Source organism: Bufo bufo, chromosome 5 (genome assembly GCF_905171765.1).
Source record: "Bufo bufo chromosome 5, aBufBuf1.1, whole genome shotgun sequence".
NCBI classification, from domain to species: Eukaryota; Metazoa; Chordata; class Amphibia; order Anura; family Bufonidae; genus Bufo; species Bufo bufo.
In genome coordinates this window covers 218,113,523-218,132,708 of record NC_053393.1, presented here as the reverse complement: position 1 = coordinate 218,132,708, position 19,186 = coordinate 218,113,523, and the positions used below count along the sequence as shown (strand labels likewise).

Sequence of the window (19,186 nt, the reverse complement as noted above, 5' to 3'; positions counted from 1 at the left end):
GTTTGTGTCCAAGTCAGAAGTGCAGCTTCTTAGGGATGATCCTAGATTCCAGATCTCGGAGGTATCTGTTGCCCCTACAGAAGGCCCTTCTGATCAGGTCGAGGGTTCAGATCCTTCTTTCTCATCAGTAATTTTTTTTTGAGGGAGGCCATGTCTGTGCTGGGTCTCATGACAGCCGCTATTCCAGGGGAAGAGTAGGTCCAGTATCATTCAAGGCCCCTCCAGCTTCAAATTCTGCAAGTTTGGGACAGATGTGTGGATGCGGGGATCTCTATCACCCCAGACTGAGTTCTTTGGGGTGGTGGATGGATCTGCAGAATCTACAGATTTTTGACCACGGATGCCAGCCCATACGGATGGGGAGCCCATGTGGGGTCTCTTCTTTTTCAAGGGAGCTGGGACAATTTCCTGTCTGTCTCACAATTTCAAAGAACTGAATGCAATCCGGTTAGCATTGACACACAGTCTTACGATCATCGGAGGCAGAAACGTCAGAATCTACTCAGAAAATATGACGGCAGTGGCCTATATCAACAGGCAGGGAGGTACTAGGGCTCCGGGTCTGTTGTCCCTCAGTCACCAAATTTTTAAATCTGGCAGAAGCTTCTCTCTTATCCTTTCTAAGAGGAGCAGACAATTTGAAAGCAGATTTCCTCAGCCGTCATCATCTATGCCAGGGGGAATGGTCCCTAGACCAGGGGGTATTCAATCAGATTTCAGCCTTATGCGGTGTCCCAGAGAGAGATTTTTGCCACGTGGGAGCGGGACCTTCCGTTTGCCTTTCCCCCTCTAAAGCTGAGTCCTCAGGAAGATCAGAGAAGAAAGCGTCATAGTGATAGTGATTGGCCAATGAGGGTTTGGTTTTCTTGGCACCGCAGGATGTCTATAGCCACCACTTGGGTTCTTCCTGAATTCCAGGCACTTCTGGCTCAGGGCCCAATTTTTCACCCAGAAGTAAAAAATATTCACCTGGCTGTTGAAAAGGAAATTTTGAGGAAAAGAGGGCTCTCTGAGTATGTTATCACCACTCTGTTGGCGAGTCATAAGAAGGTCACTTTAGATATCTATTTGAGAGGGCTTTTTACAGATTTGCCAATAGATCAGTGGGTGTGCTAGATGTTCCAGACATTCCACTTATATTGCATTTTTTACAAGAGGGATAGAGAAAAAAGCTTAAACCTAGCACTTTAAAAGTGTAGATTTCAGCATTAAGTGCCCTATTTGAGTTTGTTAGCTGATCATCCTTGGGTTAAGAGGTTTGTGACTGCAGTATCTAAGTTATCCCCAGTCTGTAAAAATAGGGTACCTCCCTGGGATTTAAACTTAGTGCTTTTAGCTCTCACTTCAGATCCCTTTGAGCCTATCAGTACGATTTCCCCAAAGATGCTCTCCCTTAAACTGGCATTTCTCTTAGCAATTACCTCCGCTAGGAGAGTTAGTGAGATTGCTGCACTTTCCATTGACCAGCCTTACTTGATGATCTTGGAGGATTGGGTGGTGATTTCTCCTGATCTTTCTTTTTTTTACCGGAGGTCTCTTTCCATTTTCACCGTTCCCAGGAGATAGTTTTACCCTCCTTCTGTGCTTCTCCAAAAAATGATAGGGAATCAGAATTTCAGATTTGTAGGGCTGCCACCTGGAGTTCCCCACATAAATTTTTCAAACACTATAGACTTCAGCTGCCTTCTAATGAGGGCCTTGCTTTTGGCCGTAAGGTGCTCCAAGCTGTTGTCCTGCCCTAGATTATTCTCTCCTAATCTCCAGGGGTGCTGTCATAGGCGAAAGGGAAAAATTTGATTACTCTTGCTGGTAATCAGTTTTCTTTGAGCCTATGACAGCACCCGGTTAATTCCCTTCCCCTAATATTAATCATAATAATAAAATAAAAAAAAACACAAATGAAGTTTTTTGTCTATGAGGTAATAGATAAAAAAAAAAAAAGAGAAAGAAAGTAATGAAGAAATTATTAGATTTATTAAGATGTTATGTTCCTTAGTTCTTGAAAAAGGACTGGGGGTAGAGGGGGTGGACCCTCTTTTAAAGTGGTTCTGTTTCCTGTCCTGAGGAGGAGGAGGCGGTCTCTCCAGGGGGTGCTGTCATAGGCTCAAAGAAAACCGATTACCGGTTACTTCAGTTATTCACAGGGGAGGTGTTATCAGTGACTGATAGCATTCTATGTGTAAGGCCTCCTGCACACAACCTTACTGCCGCCGTGCCCGTGTTGCGGACCACAAAATACGGGGATCAGCCATGTGCACTCCGCATCATGGTGCAGACCCATTGAAGACAATGGGACATGTCCTATCTTTTGTGGTGCGGAGACACGGAAGGGCTTCCATGTCCATTCCTCTGCACCGCAAAAGATAGGACATGTCTTATCTTTCACTGTATCTTGTGGATCATGGACCTATTGAAGACGATGCGGAGTGCACACAGCCGGTGCCCATGTTTTGCGGTCCAAAACACGGGCACTGTGGCGCTATGGTTGTATGCAGGAGGCCTAAGCCTGAATACAGAGAGAGCGGTCAGTCACTGATAATTGTACACAGTGATACAGGCGTTGTCTGTTGGTGAACAAGAAAAGGTGCACCATGGGGTGAGAACGTACCGATAAGGTAAGTATTGGGCTACAAAAGAGAGGCTTACCTTGGAAGGTTGTGCTAACCTTAAGCGAACAGTTGGTCTGTAGTCACAGATGCTGTTCTTATCGGGGATGCCTGATTCCCCAAGAAGATTAGAGATCGTCAGGATAGAGGAGCATCCCTCTGCGCAAGGAACCAACCAGAAGATCCAGATGAATGTAGATTTCCAATATTTATTTTGCAGATATATACAACGCGTTTCGGGGAGTTATCTCCCCTTCATCAGGTAAAAACTGCATATACACTAACATAACACTTCATACACACATATACAGACATAAAAAACGCCAAAAGCAGGTTTAAAGAGAGAAAGGGGCGGTCTATAGGTCTCTAACAATTTCCTCAGGTGAAGAATACTAATAGAAATAAAAAGTGGTAGGGTGTGAAAATTCACAAGGATCATAGAAAAATTGTCAGGAGCGATGTCTGTAGAGATTGCTGTGTTTAATGCGGTCACGTGCCCGCAGTCAGGGCCATGTGACTCTCGGTAGCCCTGGTAACAGGGCGCTCAGACCGGGTTGGTTGTAAAAGAATGTATTGCCGGGCCTGCCATGGAGGAGGAGGTGCCTCGGAGCTATGTGTTGCGGTCACGTGGTACCGCGTCACCGAGGCAACCAGATGCTAAAGCCTAAGCCATTGAACAGAATGTATGGCGAAGCTGAAGGAGGCGTCGGGGTTGTTTGGAAAGGGGAGGAACAGGGGTCCATGGGATACTAGTGCCATGACCAGATGGGATGGCAAAAATTGCCCTGTGAGAGAGATGATTAAGTCTGAGATAGAAGATTTATAGAATTATTTATTCTATCTCAGACCTGGCAATACATTATTTTCCATCCAGCCCAGCCTGAGCACCCTGCGTCCTGTTACCATGGACCGGACCGTAGTCACGTGACTGCATTAAACACAGCGATCTCCCCAGACATCGCTCCCATTCATTTCTATGGGGCAGATGGAAATAGCCGAAATGAATGGAGGGCGGCTGCGCATGCGCTCCATCCTCTGAGACCTGCACCTATCGGACAATGGGGGCATATCCTAGCGATATGCCCCTATTGTGTGTGATGGGAATATCCCTTTAATTCTTTTTATTTCTATTTAGTATTCTTCACCTGAGGATATTGTTGGAGACCTATGGACAGCCCCTTTACCCTTTGAACCTGCTTTTGGTGTTTTTTAGTGGTTTTTATTTGTATATATGTGTATGAAGTGTTATGTTAGTGTATATGCAGTTTTTACCTGATGAAGGGGAGATAACTCTCCGAAACGCGTTGTATATATCTGCAAAATAAATATAGGAAATCTACTTTTATCTGGATCTTCTGGTTGTTTCCTTGCTCCGGGGGATGTTCCTCTATCCTGATAATTGTACACGGCAGAGGTGTTATCAGTGATGGCATTCTGTGTTTGTGTGTATACAGAGAGAGCTGTCAGTCACTGATAATTGCATATGGGGGAGGTTTTAAGTTCAGAAAGAGCAGGGATTTAAATGTATAAATTACAAGCTAATAACTAATCTTTTTCCACAAAAATATATATCAAGCTTCTACTGCTCTATAACATGGTGCCTGCAGACTGCATTACAGGTTCTCTTTTGATACTTTTTCAGTTTTCTTCTGCCCTGAAATAATATACAGACTGTTGGCTTGGTAGCATATAATATCTGGACAACATGCATGTGTGTGTAATATACAGTAACCAGGATGGCAGCGCTCGCTAGATTCAATGGGACGTATGAAGTTTGGCAAACAAAGGCTGTATTAGTGTCCTATAGTCATCTTACATACACATTAGTAAAAAGTGGCCCTTTAAATATCACTTTTGACATTAATGGGATGGCCGCTATCTCTGGTCGTGGCCATTAGTGTGGTGTGCACAATAAAGCCGACATCCACAAGTGATGGCGCGGGTTTGCAGGAAAAGCTCACCTTGACATACTGTAATGCAGAAAATGTTTTGCTTGCTACTGACTGTTATGTTATTATAAAATTACATTAATTAACATAATAAAATAACACTTTTTCCCTACTTTCCTAGCAACGAGAATAAAAGATCTGACATGCTAGAGCTAAAGAAAGATATTGAAAAGGAAGTTTCTGAACGAATGGAAAAGGTATTTAGTATTAGCTTGTTTTTATTTTTTTTAAAAACTGTTCTCTTGTGAATATTTCACTTCTGGGGAAATTTTTAAAAAGTCTGAAAGATTGGCAATAAAAAATGTTGGATACAGCCCCTCAGATTTTCCCCCTTTCCCTTAGTAACCTGCCATACACAGGATGGCGTTTCCAACCACCGTTTTCCATTTATTCAGATGTCTCCATACTTTTGGACCACCCTGTATATTTGATTATTAATTTTGGACAACTAATTAAAGAAGCATTACCAGATTTTCTTGCCTATGTAATTCAGGCCAGTTCATTTATAAAAAAAAAGATAGAGGCTCTTGTGTAAACCTCTTTTTTATTACAGGTGCAATTTGTGGGTTGTCAGCCATTTTGTTTCCATCTCCCCCCTCAGATATAGTTTTTCAAGCTTGAGAAAGACCATGTAAGGTTGAAACGTCGCACATTTTGGTGAATAAATAACATATTGCTTGAAGACCTAGGAGTGCTGCGGTTCATTACTACTTTCTTAAAGGGGTTCTCCGAGAATTAAGAAAATAAAAATACCTAAATATTACTTTATTATAAATATATTCCCAAATACCTTTCATTAGTTATAATGGCTTGTTTTGGCTGGGGAGCAATCAGGGGAAATAAAATGGCCGCCGTCCTATTAGTACACACAAGACCTGTCCTAATCACACAGGACAAGTTACTTTAGAGCAGTGAGCTAAAGAGCTGCCTCATCCTCCTCTCTGCTTGTCAGGGATTATGATAGCGAACACAGTTTAACATGATCTATGTCTGATGAATGATGAGTGTCTGTAGGAATAGAGTTCATGAGGAGATAATGTGCAGATAGGCGAACAGGACAGACTGTGGTAATGGAGACTGCATACAAGAGCTGCTGCTCATTACACCCACCTCTTCTCTGTACTTCAGGTCTCCTCATGAACTCCATTCCTACAGAGATTCAGCTGAAGATCTTATAAGCTGTATTCAGGATCATAATTCCTGACAAGCAGAGAGGAGGATGAGGCAGCTCTTTACCTCAGGGTTGTGAAATAACGTCCTTCTGTGTGATTAGGACAGGTTTTGTGTACTAATAGGACGGCGGCCATTTTATTTCTCCTAATGATTGCTCAAAAAACTAAACAAGCCATTATAACTAGTGAAAGGTATTTGGAAATTATATTTATAATAAAGTAATATATAAGTATTTTCTTAATTCGTTTTAGACCGCTCAGATCAGGTTATAGACTTTTTGACCCTCATTACAATGGTACCTTTCTTTTCTGTGTCCCTTGTCCAGATCATGAAAAAAAAAAACTTTTTAAATGCATGCAAATGAGCTTCTGAAGGTGCCCAGGGGCAGCGTTACTGGGCGATGTGCTCAGAAAAACACACCCCTTTTAGCCCTCTGGCCCGCCCTTCTGTCCTATCTCCGCCTCCAGCCGGTGAAAGTCACGAGCGGCACCAGAGGACGGCAGGCCGGCTGTCTTTAGTTGGCCGGCGCATGCGCAATATGAAAAGCTGTTCCTCTGCCCACAATGGGCAGAGCAGTGCGCAGGTGCGGGCCAGTTCCCAGCCTGACTTCTTCTCTTGCCGCTCGTGACGTCTGCCGGCTGGAGGCAGAGGAGGAGGAGGTAATAATAGGACAGAAGGGCGGCCCAGAGGGCTGAAATAGGTGTGTTTTTCTGGGCACATCGCCCAGTAACGCCGCCCCTGGGCACCTTTAGAATCTCATTTGCATACGTTTAAAAAGTGTTGTTTTTCATGATCTGGACGAGGGGCACAGAAAAGAAAGGTACCATTGTAATAAGGGTCAAAGAGTCTATGACCTGAAGTGCTTCTTTAATGCCTTATGACCAGTCTGTGCCTTATGACCTTAATGCCTTATGACCAGAGCTATAACTTTTTATTTTTCCATCTATGTACCTGTATGAGGGGCTTTTTTTGGCGGGACTAGTTTTTAATGGTGCCATTTTGGGGTACACATAACTTTAGTTTCTCATTAACTTTTATTAACTCTTTCTGGGAGAGAGCTGAAACAAAACAGCAATACTGCCATTGAGTTTTTACGTTATAAATTTTGCAGCGTTAATTTTTCGGCATAAATAACATACTGTAATATCTCATTTCTCTGGGTCAGTGCGGTTACAGCGATACCAAATACATATTTTTTTATTTTTACGTTTTGATATTTTTGTGCAATATAACCTTAAAGGGAGTCTGTCACCTCCATATGGCCATATACAGCGCTTACATTGCCCTATAGCACACCTAAACATGAATGCTATGGTACCTTTGTCTTTAGACTTGCAGAAGCTGGAAAAATGAACTTTGATATGCAAATGAGCACTCGCAAGTGCCCAGGGGCGGCGTTCACTGTGTTGGTGCCCAGGCTGCCCTGCCTTTTTTCATTGTTCCCCCGCCCCAGCCTCTGCATATGCCCGCCCTCCTATTCCCTTGCGTCATCCTAAGGTCCGGCCGAGATCCTGCGACTGTCCACTGCCTCGCCGGGCCGGCAAACGCCACATTGCCGCTGGTTTTGTGCTGTTTGCCGGAGCATGCGCAGTAGTTAAAGCGATGCCGTGCCAACAATGGGCATTGTAGTGCGCATGCCCCGGCCCGGAGGCAGTGCGCAGGTGCGGGATCTCGGACGGACCTTAGGATGATGCAAGGGAATAGGAGGGCGGGCATATGCAGAGGCTGGGGCGGGGGAACAATGAAAAAAGGCAGAGCAGCCTGGGCACCAACACAGTGAACGCCGCCCCTGGGTACCTGAGAGTTCTCATTTGCACATCAAAGTTCGTTTTTCCAGCTTCTGCGTGTAAAGACAAAGGTACCATTACATTCATGTATAGGTGTGCTATAGGACAATGTAAGCGCTGTATATGGCCATATGGAGGTGACAGACTCCCTTTAATAAATCTTTTTGCATGGTCGCTTTCCAAGATCCATAACTTTCATATTTTTCTTTCTACGGAGGGCTTGATTTTTGCGGGACGACTTGTAGTTTTCACTGGTATCATTTTGGGGTAAATGACACTTTTTGATTGCTTGATGTTAAGTTTTTTTCGGTGGCGGCTAAGAATAAATTGACAATTCTGGCTTTTTTTATTTTTTTTTACAGCATTCAATTTACATGATATTTGTGTAGTACAGGTTTATTATGGTCGCGATGATAACAAACGTGGGTGAGATTTTATTTTTGCAATTTTTTTTAAATTGAAGCATATTTTCAATGAAAAATACTCAAGGTAGGCTTGGGGCCTGCTCTAGGTCACAGCAAGCCTATACACACATCGGCACCCAGCAATCGTATTTGCGGGGTGCTGATGGGAGACAGAAGGAGTCCGCTGCTTCTGTCACTGCTTACATACGGCGGGCGCCATTGCCATCGCGGCATGTAAGGGGTTAAACCGCACGGATCGGCACTCCGGGCAGAAGTGTGGCTCTCATGTGAGAGCAGAGCCCCTCCCCCATGCAGCGCTTAGACCGAACCGCTGTGAAATGGCGGCGGCCCAGCCTAAGGGCATATGGGTGGTTACTAAGGAGTTCATTTTATGTGTTACATGTATTGTTCAGCAGTGCCCATAATGAATTGGTTTTATGTAAATAAAAGTTAATTTCTCGTCCATATTCATTGGGGGACACTGAGACCGTGGGTATAGCTATGTCCTCTAGGAGGCGTTGACACTAGTAAAAGCTGTTAGCTCCTCCCCTGGCAGCTATACCCCCTCCAGCCTGGAGAGAGAGCTTCAGTTTTTTCTAGTGTCAATAGGAGGCAAGACCTCTCTGCTCTGCAGGGATCTCCTGAAGATTTTTTATTTTAGTTAATTTTTTTCCTTCTTTTTCAGATGGGCAAACAGGGACGTCTCGCCTCCCTGTTCTCCCGGGGTCGAGTTGCGCCAGTGCCAGTGTCCCGCACTGCTGCCTCCCCCACAGAAGACAAGGGTGGACCAGGGCAGCCTCGCTCCCCTGCATCCCGCCAGCCAAGGGGTCACCCATCCAAGCCCCCCCTTCCAGCGTCCTGCCACTACGGTGCCAGTAGCTGAAGGGGTAGCCCTGCTGGACCAGAGGAGGGGTGAAGATGGCGGCAGGAGAGAGAAGAGAAGTGAGTACACGGGACTAGGTGAGTATTTAACCCTCTGGGTTGGTGTCCCCCCCCTCCCTCTTGGTGGCAATAGTCTGCGACCAGACAGGGCTTCAGCATAGTTCAGCACCCCTGAAGCATTCCCCTCCGGCTGCTGTTTGGTTTGATTGAGGAGGACATAGGGGGTTAATAGGGGCCTCTCCCTCAGTTTTTGGCACCAAATTAGGTGGACTATGTAACTCCCTAGTGCTAATTCCTTATTTACATGCAGGGGGTTAACCACCCTGCGTTCGGCCGACACCGCTTCGGTGCTCCGGACGCAATTTTTTTGCCGCCCTGCTCCGGAAGGGGTTAACTACAGCACGATCGGCCGTGCACCGCATCGCTGGGGGGCAGCCTTCGTCCCTGGGGAGGGGGTAGGGGGGGGGTGCACACTCTGGCGCGAATTCTTCCTGCCCTTCTACCCCTCCCCCAGTCACCTGCTGAGCCACTGCCTTAACCATTCATGGCCACCCACCATTCTTAGGATGGCACCTGATTATCTGGGGCCCTTCCCCTAAGTACACTGTACATGAGTGGAGGATTTAACCCCTTACTGCCTCTTGTCATTGAGGCCGGCTTCCTAGTTTTATAAAAAAAAAAAAAAATATAGGACATGTCCGTCCATATGGGTCCCCCTCCTCAGCCACTTTCGCATAATTCCCAATACCGCCTCTGGACGGTTTGGTTGATGATTCTCCACATGCGCAATCCAATGACGGACCGCTGCAGGATCCCAATCCGTCCTCCGGGGCCGTTTGGTTGATGATTCTCCACCTGCAAAATCCAGTGACTGACCACCGCAGCGTTGGTTGATTATTCTCCACCTGCGCAACTCTGTGAAGGTTCTCTGCAGGATCCCAATCCGTTCTACGGGGCCGTTTGGTTGATTATTCTCCACCTGCGCAACTCAATGAAGGATCTCTGCAGGATCCCAATCTGTCCTACGGGGCCGTTTGGTTGATAAATTCTCCACCTGCGCCATACAGTGGAGGACCTCTGGGATTCCCAACCACCCTCCTGGTCGTTGGTTAATAATTCTCCACCTGCGCAATCCAGTGGGGTCCGCTGAAATCTCCCATCCACCCTCCAGGGTTCTTTAGTTGATAATGCTCCACCTTCGCAAATCCGGTGGAGAGACTTCTGGGAGTTTCCGTTCCACCCTCGGGTGGTTTGGTTGATCAGTCCCCGCCTGCGCAGTCCACAACTGCCAGGGGCGAGATTCTGAAGGGTAGCTCTACGCGCAAGCGAACCGCAGCAGGACAATTTTCTCCTCCGAATATTTCCGCTCCCCTACTCTTCCTCCCTAAAAATCATGCTCAGACACACCCTACCTCACTGGGGCGGGTCCGTCCAGAAAGAGGGGAGAATCTCTGATTCGGATCCTGATATAAGTCCGAAGCAATCTTCCAGAGATTGCGTCTAGGTGGCCAGCAGTACTGTCGTATGCATTACCCACTTCCTTTGGTGGTGTAACTGCACTACTTCAGGATACAGTGCCTGCTTTATACATTGTCCCCTGCCATAGGTGGACTAAGTACAATGACTTGGGGTTCGGGACATGCCATATGCAGATCCATCGGTGGCGCGATGACATTGTCACTGGTTACATTATGTGCTGCATGCATTACCCCCTTAGGTGCACTATTGCACTCCACGGGGTACAGGACTCGCCATATGCGCTAGTTCGCTGTGGGCATTCGCCCCCCCCCTTCTTAGGTGGGGTATGCTCCCTACCACTGACTAGTATTTGCCGTATGCTCACATCTTCCTTAGGTAGCTAATTACTCTACCATTGAATACGGTTCCGACTGTCCGCTATCCTTCCATAGGCGGAGTGTTGCACATCACCGTGCATTTCCCCCTTCCGCTAGGCTAGTGATCCACTAGCGGGGGGAGTAACTAGACACTCTTACCCCCCCCCCCCCCCCCCCCCCCCCCCCCCATCTCCATGGGCCTCTGTTGCTCCGGTCGGTCCTGATTATTGTCCGCATCAATACGTAGTACATACTCCGTTGTACGTACCTAGTGAGTATGTTCCAGCGGGTCGACTCTTTTCGCTGACTCCGTATTCTCTATCCACCATTCTCTGGGGAAGTGGTTATGCTGGCGACTGATTTAGCTCCTACAGCTTGTTTTCCTCCACAGGTGCGGCTTGTCGCTAATGTTCGAATTCATGGTCGCTGCAGTGGGAGATCCCCCTCTGGTAGGGGTCCTACCCTGGAGCTAGGCAGTGTGGCACGTGGTTTCTACGGATAGTATCGGGCCTCTCCCTCAATTTTTGCGTTGCCGGGGCAAGCGCTGGCTACCACTGTGGTAACGGTATTATTTTCCCTACATGCTTGGGTTCTTACTACACAGCCCCTCGCTAGGCGGTAGACTCTTTAGCACCGGATCGGTGGCTTCTACGGGTGTTCCCTCCTCTGCTGGGATATGGGGCTGGCATTGCAGTGTGACTTCCCTTGCCTGGCTTCATTCTCGGGCGGAGTTCTTTTGGCACGGCCGCTTGATCTTTGGCTACTTCTGTATAGCGTCGGTCTCTTACAGGGTAGGGGCTTAGACCTAGCCTATTGCTTCTCCTGTCTTTCCCCCTCTGGCTCATGGTTCATTGTCCCCCCGTATGCCTTGGTAGTTCCTACGTTGCTACCTTCCCTCACCTGCGTTGCATGGGGTATTCGTTTGGTGCCTTTCCATTCCAGACACGATCTGGTCCTAACTGGTGGGCTGTGCCGCCCTTCACATTCTTCCTCCTACAGGGACTCTTCCATTGGTCCGGGTGTGCTAACAGTATCTGCACAAGGGCTTCCGCCTTCTCTCCAGAGCCAGAGTTCCGGAAGCATCCGCCATGGAGGTCCTGATTCTCCTTGGCGGGAGTTTCTTCCCCTCCTTCTCAGGGTTCTATGGAAGGTCCGGATGGAGGACATTCAGACATATCCTAGTCGCTCCGAAACTGACTCGTCGTGTGTGATACGCCGACCTCGTTCTCCTGGAGACGTCCCTTGGTCACTGCCACTCAGAGACGTCCTTCTTTCAAGGGGTTCAGTCTTGCATGACCTTTTCAATGACAGCGTGGCTATTGATACCGCCGTTCTAACGTGGAGAGGGTTTTTCGGCGGATACCTTCCTCACTATGATTCAGGACAGGAAGTCTGCATCGCCAGTATCTATTCTGGGACCTGCAGGTCCTTCTGAGGCTTCTCTGAAGCCAAGATGTCCCCCTTACTTTGGGGTTTTCTCTCTCCTTTCTACTTTAAGGGTTGGACCTTTTGTTTAGCCCTTGTTTCCTTGATGGGTCAGGTGTTGGCGCTTCCGTCTTGGGCAGCCTTCCAGGTTCCCTGGTGCCCGTGGGAATTTTCTTTCAAGGAGCGGCACATATGGTTCCTCTGTATCGTCCTTACAGCCTTGGGATCTGAATATGGTTTTCTCAGCATTCCTTCTTCTCCCGAAGGTAGTCTCTGACTTCCATAGCACGTTCCTTTCCTTCGCGCCCTACGGAAGGGAGTTACATTATGGACGTTGTCAGTGCTATACTCATTATTAGCAGACTCCAGTTCCTCTCTGCGTACGGACCCCCTTTTTCTCTCAGGAGGGTCATCGCTGGGGATTGGCGGCCCCCAAAGGGCGATTGCACATTGGATTCGGTCTGGCAGTGCTGCAGCTTACCGCGCTTGGAGCGGGGTTCCACCCTTAGGTGTCACGGCTCACTCCCCCAAAGTGGTGGCCGCTTCTTGGGCTAGGAGGAATCGCGCTTTGGCTGCACAGTAATGTAAGGTGGCTCCGGTCCTCCTTGCACATGTTCGCAAGAAGTTGCCAGGTGCATACTTATGCATCGATGGTCACTGCGTGGGCCGCGTGGTCTTGCAGGCGACAGTTCTTAGTTGACTTCACGGGCGCTTGCTTCATGGGTCTGTGGTTTTTCCCTCCCTGTTGGACTGCTCTTGGAAGTCCCATGGTCTCTGTGTCCCCCAATGAATATGAGCGAGAAAACGAGATTTTGTAAAACTTACCAGTAAAATCTCTTTCTCGCTCTTCATTGGGGGACACAGCACCCACCCAGTATTGTTGTTCGGCCACAGTTGTGGCTGTTGCTGGTTAGAACCTGGTTCAGTTCTTGGCATTGTTGCTGTTCCACATTGTTTCGTTGGTTTACTTGCTTCTCCTACTCCTTTTCACAAACTGAAGCTCTCTCTCCAGGCTGGAGGGGGTATAGCTGCCAGGGGAAGAGCTAACAGCTTTTACTAGTGTCAACGCCTCCTAGAGGACATGGCTATACCCATGGTCTCTGTCTCCCCCAATGAAGAGCGAGAAAGAGATTTTACTGGTAAGTTTTACAAAATCTCGTTTTCTCTTACTTTCAGTAAGTATTTTTGTTTGGTTTTTTGTTACTGGGGTTTTTTTTTTTATGTATGTTTTTCTTATCTTATTTTAAATAGGGCAAGACAACGGAGCAACTTCTAAAGGTGCAGAAAGAGTAAGTTAGACAATTGTTTCTTATTCTTTAAAACTATGTAGTGTGTTGTGTGTTTTTTTTTTTGGTTTTTTTTTGTTTTTCTGGTCCTTTAAAGGGAACCTGTCACCGGGATTTTGTGCATAGAGCTGAGGACATGGGTTGCTAGATGGCCGCTAGCACATCCGCAATACCCAGTCCCTATAGCTCTGTGTGCTTTTTTTTGTGTAAAAAAAACGATTTTATACATATGCAAATTAACCTGAGATGAATCTTGTCCCTGAGATGAGTCAGGGGCAGGACTCATCTCAGCTTAATTTGCATATGTATCAAATCGTTTTATTAACACAATAAAAGCACACAGAGCTATGGGGACTGGGTATTGCGGATGTGCTAGCGGTCATCTAGCAACCCATGTCCTCAGCTCTATGCATAAAATCCTGGTGACAGGTTCCCTTTAAGAAACTTAAAGGGAACCTGTCACGTTGAACATGCTGTTTGAGCTTCAGGCAGCCTGTTATAGAGCAGGAGGAGCTGAACAGACTGATATATATGGGAAAATATTTGCTAAAACTTGTATTTTATTAATTTAAATTCCTGCTTATTCTGGGCTATGAATGGTCCTATCAGTGATTGACAGCCTTCCCTCTATCAATGTGTATACAGAGAGAGCTGTCAATCACTGATAGGACCGCCTCTTTGCTATACTATATATCAATCTGCTCAGCATCTCTTGCTCTATAACATGGCACCTGTAGCTTACATTGCATTTTCATGGTGACAGGTGCAAATAAGGATGCTTACTAAACAGTAATCCATACTCTTCACTAGTGTCATAACTTCTGCTTGTTACTGAAGCCATCACAAGATGTCAGATAGTAACCAACAGAAAGGAACGTAAATTGATATAGATAAGATAGCGTGGTATCAGTGTAAATACAAATGAAAAAATGTATAGAAATAAGACCCTTAAAATACAATACTTTATTTCTAATTAGATAACTCTCCCAAGCCTAATATAGAGGCTAACTCTGATGTACACAAATAACAGATGAACAAAAGTAACACCGAAACAAAATAACACACAACCACTATCGTAGGGACCAATAGATTATTAAAGGTAAAAGAACACGGGGTAGTAACCGGCTGACCAGGGAAGGGAGAACTATCCCTAACAAAAGCCCTGGTCTACCCTCAGCCCGGGGACAGCTCCTGGCGGTGGGGTTTCCCCGTACTGTCCTAATAACCCTAAGAAAGTATTGTATTTTAAGGGTCCTATTTCTATAAACTTTTTGATTAGTAACCAACAGACCTCATTGACATTGATGTACTCCGTTAGTATTTTTTACAGAAAGAATATTGCTGCAAACTGTGACTTATTTCCTATAAAAACTACTGGAGAGTTATTCGGAACCCCTGATTTAAGTTCACATCATTGTGTCATACACAATGTGATAGACACGTATCTATTGCTTATTCTTCTGGTGTTTGTGTCTTTTTATTCCATGTACATCTCTATAGGCTAGAAGAGGTAAGGACCATGCTGCAAAATAAAGAACAATCAATCACAGATTTGAACAGGGAAATAGAACGGACACGAGCTTTGGAGGTTAAAGCCTTCCAGGAGAAAGAAGAAATACGTTCACTATTAGAGGCAAAAAATGAGGAGACTGAGAAGAAGTTGCAGGTAATTGATCATGATACATATGCAGTAGAATCTCTTTAATACAGCATCAGTGGGGCCAGCTAGTCATAGAAAAATATATAAAACTCCTTTTAAAGGGGTTTTCTCATCTCGCTGTTACTAAGGCAAGATGAGACACAGTCCCGACCGCCAGGAAGCTGGGAAACAGCCGAAAGCTCGTTCTTTCGGAAGTTCCCTTTGCAGTTCACATGAGCTACGGAAACTGTGTAGTACAGCAAGCTGTGCCATTAACCAAACTCGGGAACAGCATCGCTTGCTGTGCCAAGCTGTTTCTGTAGCCCCCATATAGCCTACTGGTCATCGGGACTCGCCTTAGTGCCAAGCTGTTTCTGTAGCCCCCATATAGCCTACTGGTCTACATAATGATATTTCTTAGAATGTGTTGCTGAAATTTTGCTATAGTATTGCTGCCGTATTTTATGAAATTCTACAGCATTGGCTTCTGTAAAAATATTCTAAAAATATATTTATATATATATAATAGAATTTATTTCAAACAGGAGTCAGAATTATTAAGAAGGCAGATTGCTTCTCTTGTGGAAGAAAATGGGAAGCTTCTTGGACACCAGAATCCACAACAGAAAATCCAGTATCTAGTGAAACTTAAGAGGGACAACAACAAACTTGTGGAGGTATGAGAGTCCGTGGCATAAAGGCCAAAACACAGGCTGCCATTAGGTTCTTTGGAAATTTAAAGGGAGTCGTGTCACTAGGAAATTCACTGTTAAACCAGGCTCCATGACTTGTAGGAATGGCTCAGCTGAATGTAATGACACCTTTCAATTAGAGATCCACTGCTTCATGCTGGAGAAAAGGTCTTGTTATTTCATAGCAAATAAGCAGTTAAGTGCACTGAGGGTGGGCCCAACCACTCAGTGCACCCTTGCGCTTCCTGTGCCAGCCTCTCCTTTATTGACAGGGCCAAACAAGATGACTCTGCAGCAGCCTGGCACTGGTCTTGCCTGTGACAAATGATGGGAGTTTCCAACAGCCGTAAATTGCATTTCCAGATTTCCTCCCTCCTTAGGCAGCATACAACAACTACATAGAGGCGTGATTGTAATATTTGGAAACTGGTTGCCCATCATGAGCAGGAGCCAAACATGAGACACCGTGTGCAACTTATTTAACCCCTTAGTGACTGTGAATACCCCTTTTGAGTGCCCTTACTAAAGAGACTTAAGCTAGGCTGCTGCCTTTTTATGTTTCTACCTCATTCTCTCCACCCTGCTGTAAAAAATTTTTTGTTAAAACTACAACCATTCCCGCAAAAAAAAAAACAAGCCTTCATACAGCTCCATCAACGGAAAAGTAAAGACAATGTCTTGGCATGTGGAGATGAAAATCCTAAAAACAATTAATTAAAAAAAAATGTAAACGTTAGAGTCCAAAATAGACCGATCACAAAGAGGTTAAAAGGGTTTCCTTATTATAGAAACATGTAGCTTTTTTATTTTTATTTTTTTATTTTATTTTTTTAAATATAGTTAGGGGCCCTATTATTTAAGACCCTTACCGCTTGAACAAAGAGGCTGCATCACCCTGCTGAGTGCTGTGCCAGTCAGTTACCTTCACTTATCAGAAGGCTTAAAGGAATTCTCCAAGATTTTTATCTTGGTGAGCTCTCCTCAGGATAGGCCACTAATCTCTGATTGTCAGGGGTCTGACACTCCATTGATCAGTGGTTCTGCAGCACCTCCAGCACTGGAACTACATTGCTCCCTCAACTGTGTAGTGCAGGAATGCTCAACCTGTGGCCCTCCAGCTGTTGCAAAACTACAACTCCCAGCATGCCCTAAAAGCTGCAGGCTGTCCAGGCATACTGGGAGTTTTAGTTTTGCAACAGCTGGAGGGCCGCATGTTGAGCATCCCTGGTGTAGTGGATGGAGCTGGTTACTGCAGCCTTGCTCACATTCACTTCAGTGGGAGCAGCACTGCAGTAACCAGCTCCATTCACTACACAATGGAGGTAACTGTGTACATTTTGGCGCTGGAGCTACCGCAGGACCACTGATCATTGGGCATACAGGGTGTCAGACCCCTGCCGATCAGATACTGATGCTGAATATAGGACATCAATATAAAATCCTGGACAACCCATTTAAGTGCAAGTCATATACTGTTGCATTTGTTTACGTCATTGGTGTGTGGTCTCCATGCCCAGACCCTTGCAATTATACCGTGAACATCTGATATGTCTGTGACCGTATAAGGCGAGCGCTACTTACTAACTTGTATTGCCAACTACAGCTGCTTAGTGTATGCAGTCTGATTGAATTGCACCGAATGGACAGTTTTTTTTTTTGTTTTTTTTTTTGTTTTGTTTTTTTCATTTCTTTTTTCTTTTTCTCTCTCTTCTCTCTAGGAAGTAAATCTGTTGCGAGCTGAAATTCTTTTGCTCAAAGAACACTGTGTGGACATATCTTGAAAGGAGATTTTTCAGTGGTGGAAAGGTGTACACATGCTCTATAGCAGGCATGCTCAACCTGCGGCCTTCCAGCTGTTGCAAAACTACAACTCCCAGCATGCCCAAACAGCCTACAGCTATCGGCCTACAGCAGGGCATTGTGGGAGTTGTAGTTGTACAACAGCTGGAGGGCCGCAGGTTGAGCATGCCTGCTCTATAGTAACCAGCCAGGTCCTATAGAAGTTTAGAGATAGATCCATGTTTGTTCAGTCTACGCTGTGAGGGTATGGCCACGTGGTGTAAATTCTGCAGATTTTCGGTATTTTACCATACCAGGTAAGTGGATGAAACTGAAACAAATCTCATCCACAACCTTTGTGAAAAATCTGCATCATAAATTGACCTGTTGTGCGAACAGAAGTCTAGAGCATGTCAACTTATCTTGCAGATAATCCACCCTTTGGAATGCACGGAGTCAAATCTACAGCGGTGGTTTTTATGCCCAAAATCTGCTGCGTGGCCGTACCCTGACTTCACAGATTTCAAACTCAGTTTCTACTATATTCTTGCGATAAGAAAGGGCAAGCCGCCTCAAATATAGATCATTTTGATCAGTGTAACTTGAGATGAATATTCTTTTCAACTTTTTGTGCAAGTTTTCCCTGTTCTGGATTTTAGAGTAAGGTTGGTGTGTTGGTAGCCTATTTGTTTGCCATTTATAGTGAATGAAGATAGATGAGCACGGGGTATACATTTCTGTAAAGAAAAATTATTTCTATAATTTAAAGAGAACTTCTCATCAACTTTATGCTGCTCTTAGGGGGGGATAAAGTAGTGACAAACTCCCTTATTTCAGCGGTCTGTCAGTCATGAGCTAATAAGTACCTGCCAAGAACCAGCAGTATATTCTTCACAGGCCAGGCCTGGCCTAGCGTCAGTTATTCAAGATCATTGGCAGAAAATGGAGATAGCTGTCAATCATCAGCAGGTGGGCGGGGAGAGCAGGAGCCCTTAAATAACCATGACTCTTCTCAGGCAGCCATGACTTTTTTCCAGGCTGCAATGATTATACTGCTGGTTCTGGGTTAACCACTTAATATTAGCTCATGAGTGCCACTTAGAGCAGCATAAAGTTGATGAGATTTCCTTTTTAAAATCTCGAATAATGTGTACATATTATTTTTTTTCCCTTCAAAAGTTCAAGTTGCATTTGGAGCCCCCAAATCTCTGTCCCCTCCCAGAAGGATAAATGTAGGTGATAATCTGGGAGACTGATCCAAACTAAGCTAAATCTGGCTCCTATTGAGGTCTATAGGAGCAGCATAGAACTGTTCACAGATCAGACCCTTTAGCGGAGGACGGGTGTTGTGGAAATTTTACATGTATTTCCCTTGAGGGGTGAAGAGAATGAGGTCTTGATAGCATCCAAACCTCATAGGTAATAAGAGGTTCACAACTTTGTCCATTATGAGAAGTTTGAAAATCTGAAGAGTGTATTCTGCCTGATTTTTTTTTCTACCGCAGTTTTTGTACAATTCTATTTCAACAATGTATTTCCCAAGTCCACAAAATGGCAGCTCTATCGATATAATGTAGAAATGTAAATATGTATTGTGTGTCTCTTTCTCTGTAGGATATAAATGTAAAGTGTGTACTTGTCTGTCCGTGTTCAGTTTTTCAAATTATTATATTTTTTTGCATCTGAGATTGTATGTTTGAGGGGGTGGGGGGCTATTAATCGTATCTTG

General features: G+C 45.4%; 1 protein-coding gene across 2 annotated transcripts in view; it reads left to right on the top strand.

Moving 5' to 3' along the window:
- KIF15 (kinesin family member 15) overlaps positions 1–18,782 on the top strand; it is a 143,667-nt gene extending 124,885 nt beyond the window's left edge. The window contains exons 31-36 of one of the 2 annotated variants that reach the window (XM_040431884.1): positions 4,677–4,752; positions 13,313–13,350; positions 14,848–15,013; positions 15,532–15,663; positions 17,397–17,493; positions 17,649–18,782. In XM_040431884.1, coding sequence (XP_040287818.1) covers positions 4,677–4,752; positions 13,313–13,350; positions 14,848–15,013; positions 15,532–15,663; positions 17,397–17,459 — 475 coding nt within the window. In that variant the 3' untranslated portion in view covers positions 17,460–17,493; positions 17,649–18,782. Of the gene's footprint in view, positions 1–4,676; positions 4,753–13,312; positions 13,351–14,847; positions 15,014–15,531; positions 15,664–17,396; positions 17,504–17,648 lie in introns of both variants that reach the window. The other variant, XM_040431883.1, reaches the window with a different exon arrangement.
- Positions 18,783–19,186: the final 404 nt, after the last annotated feature.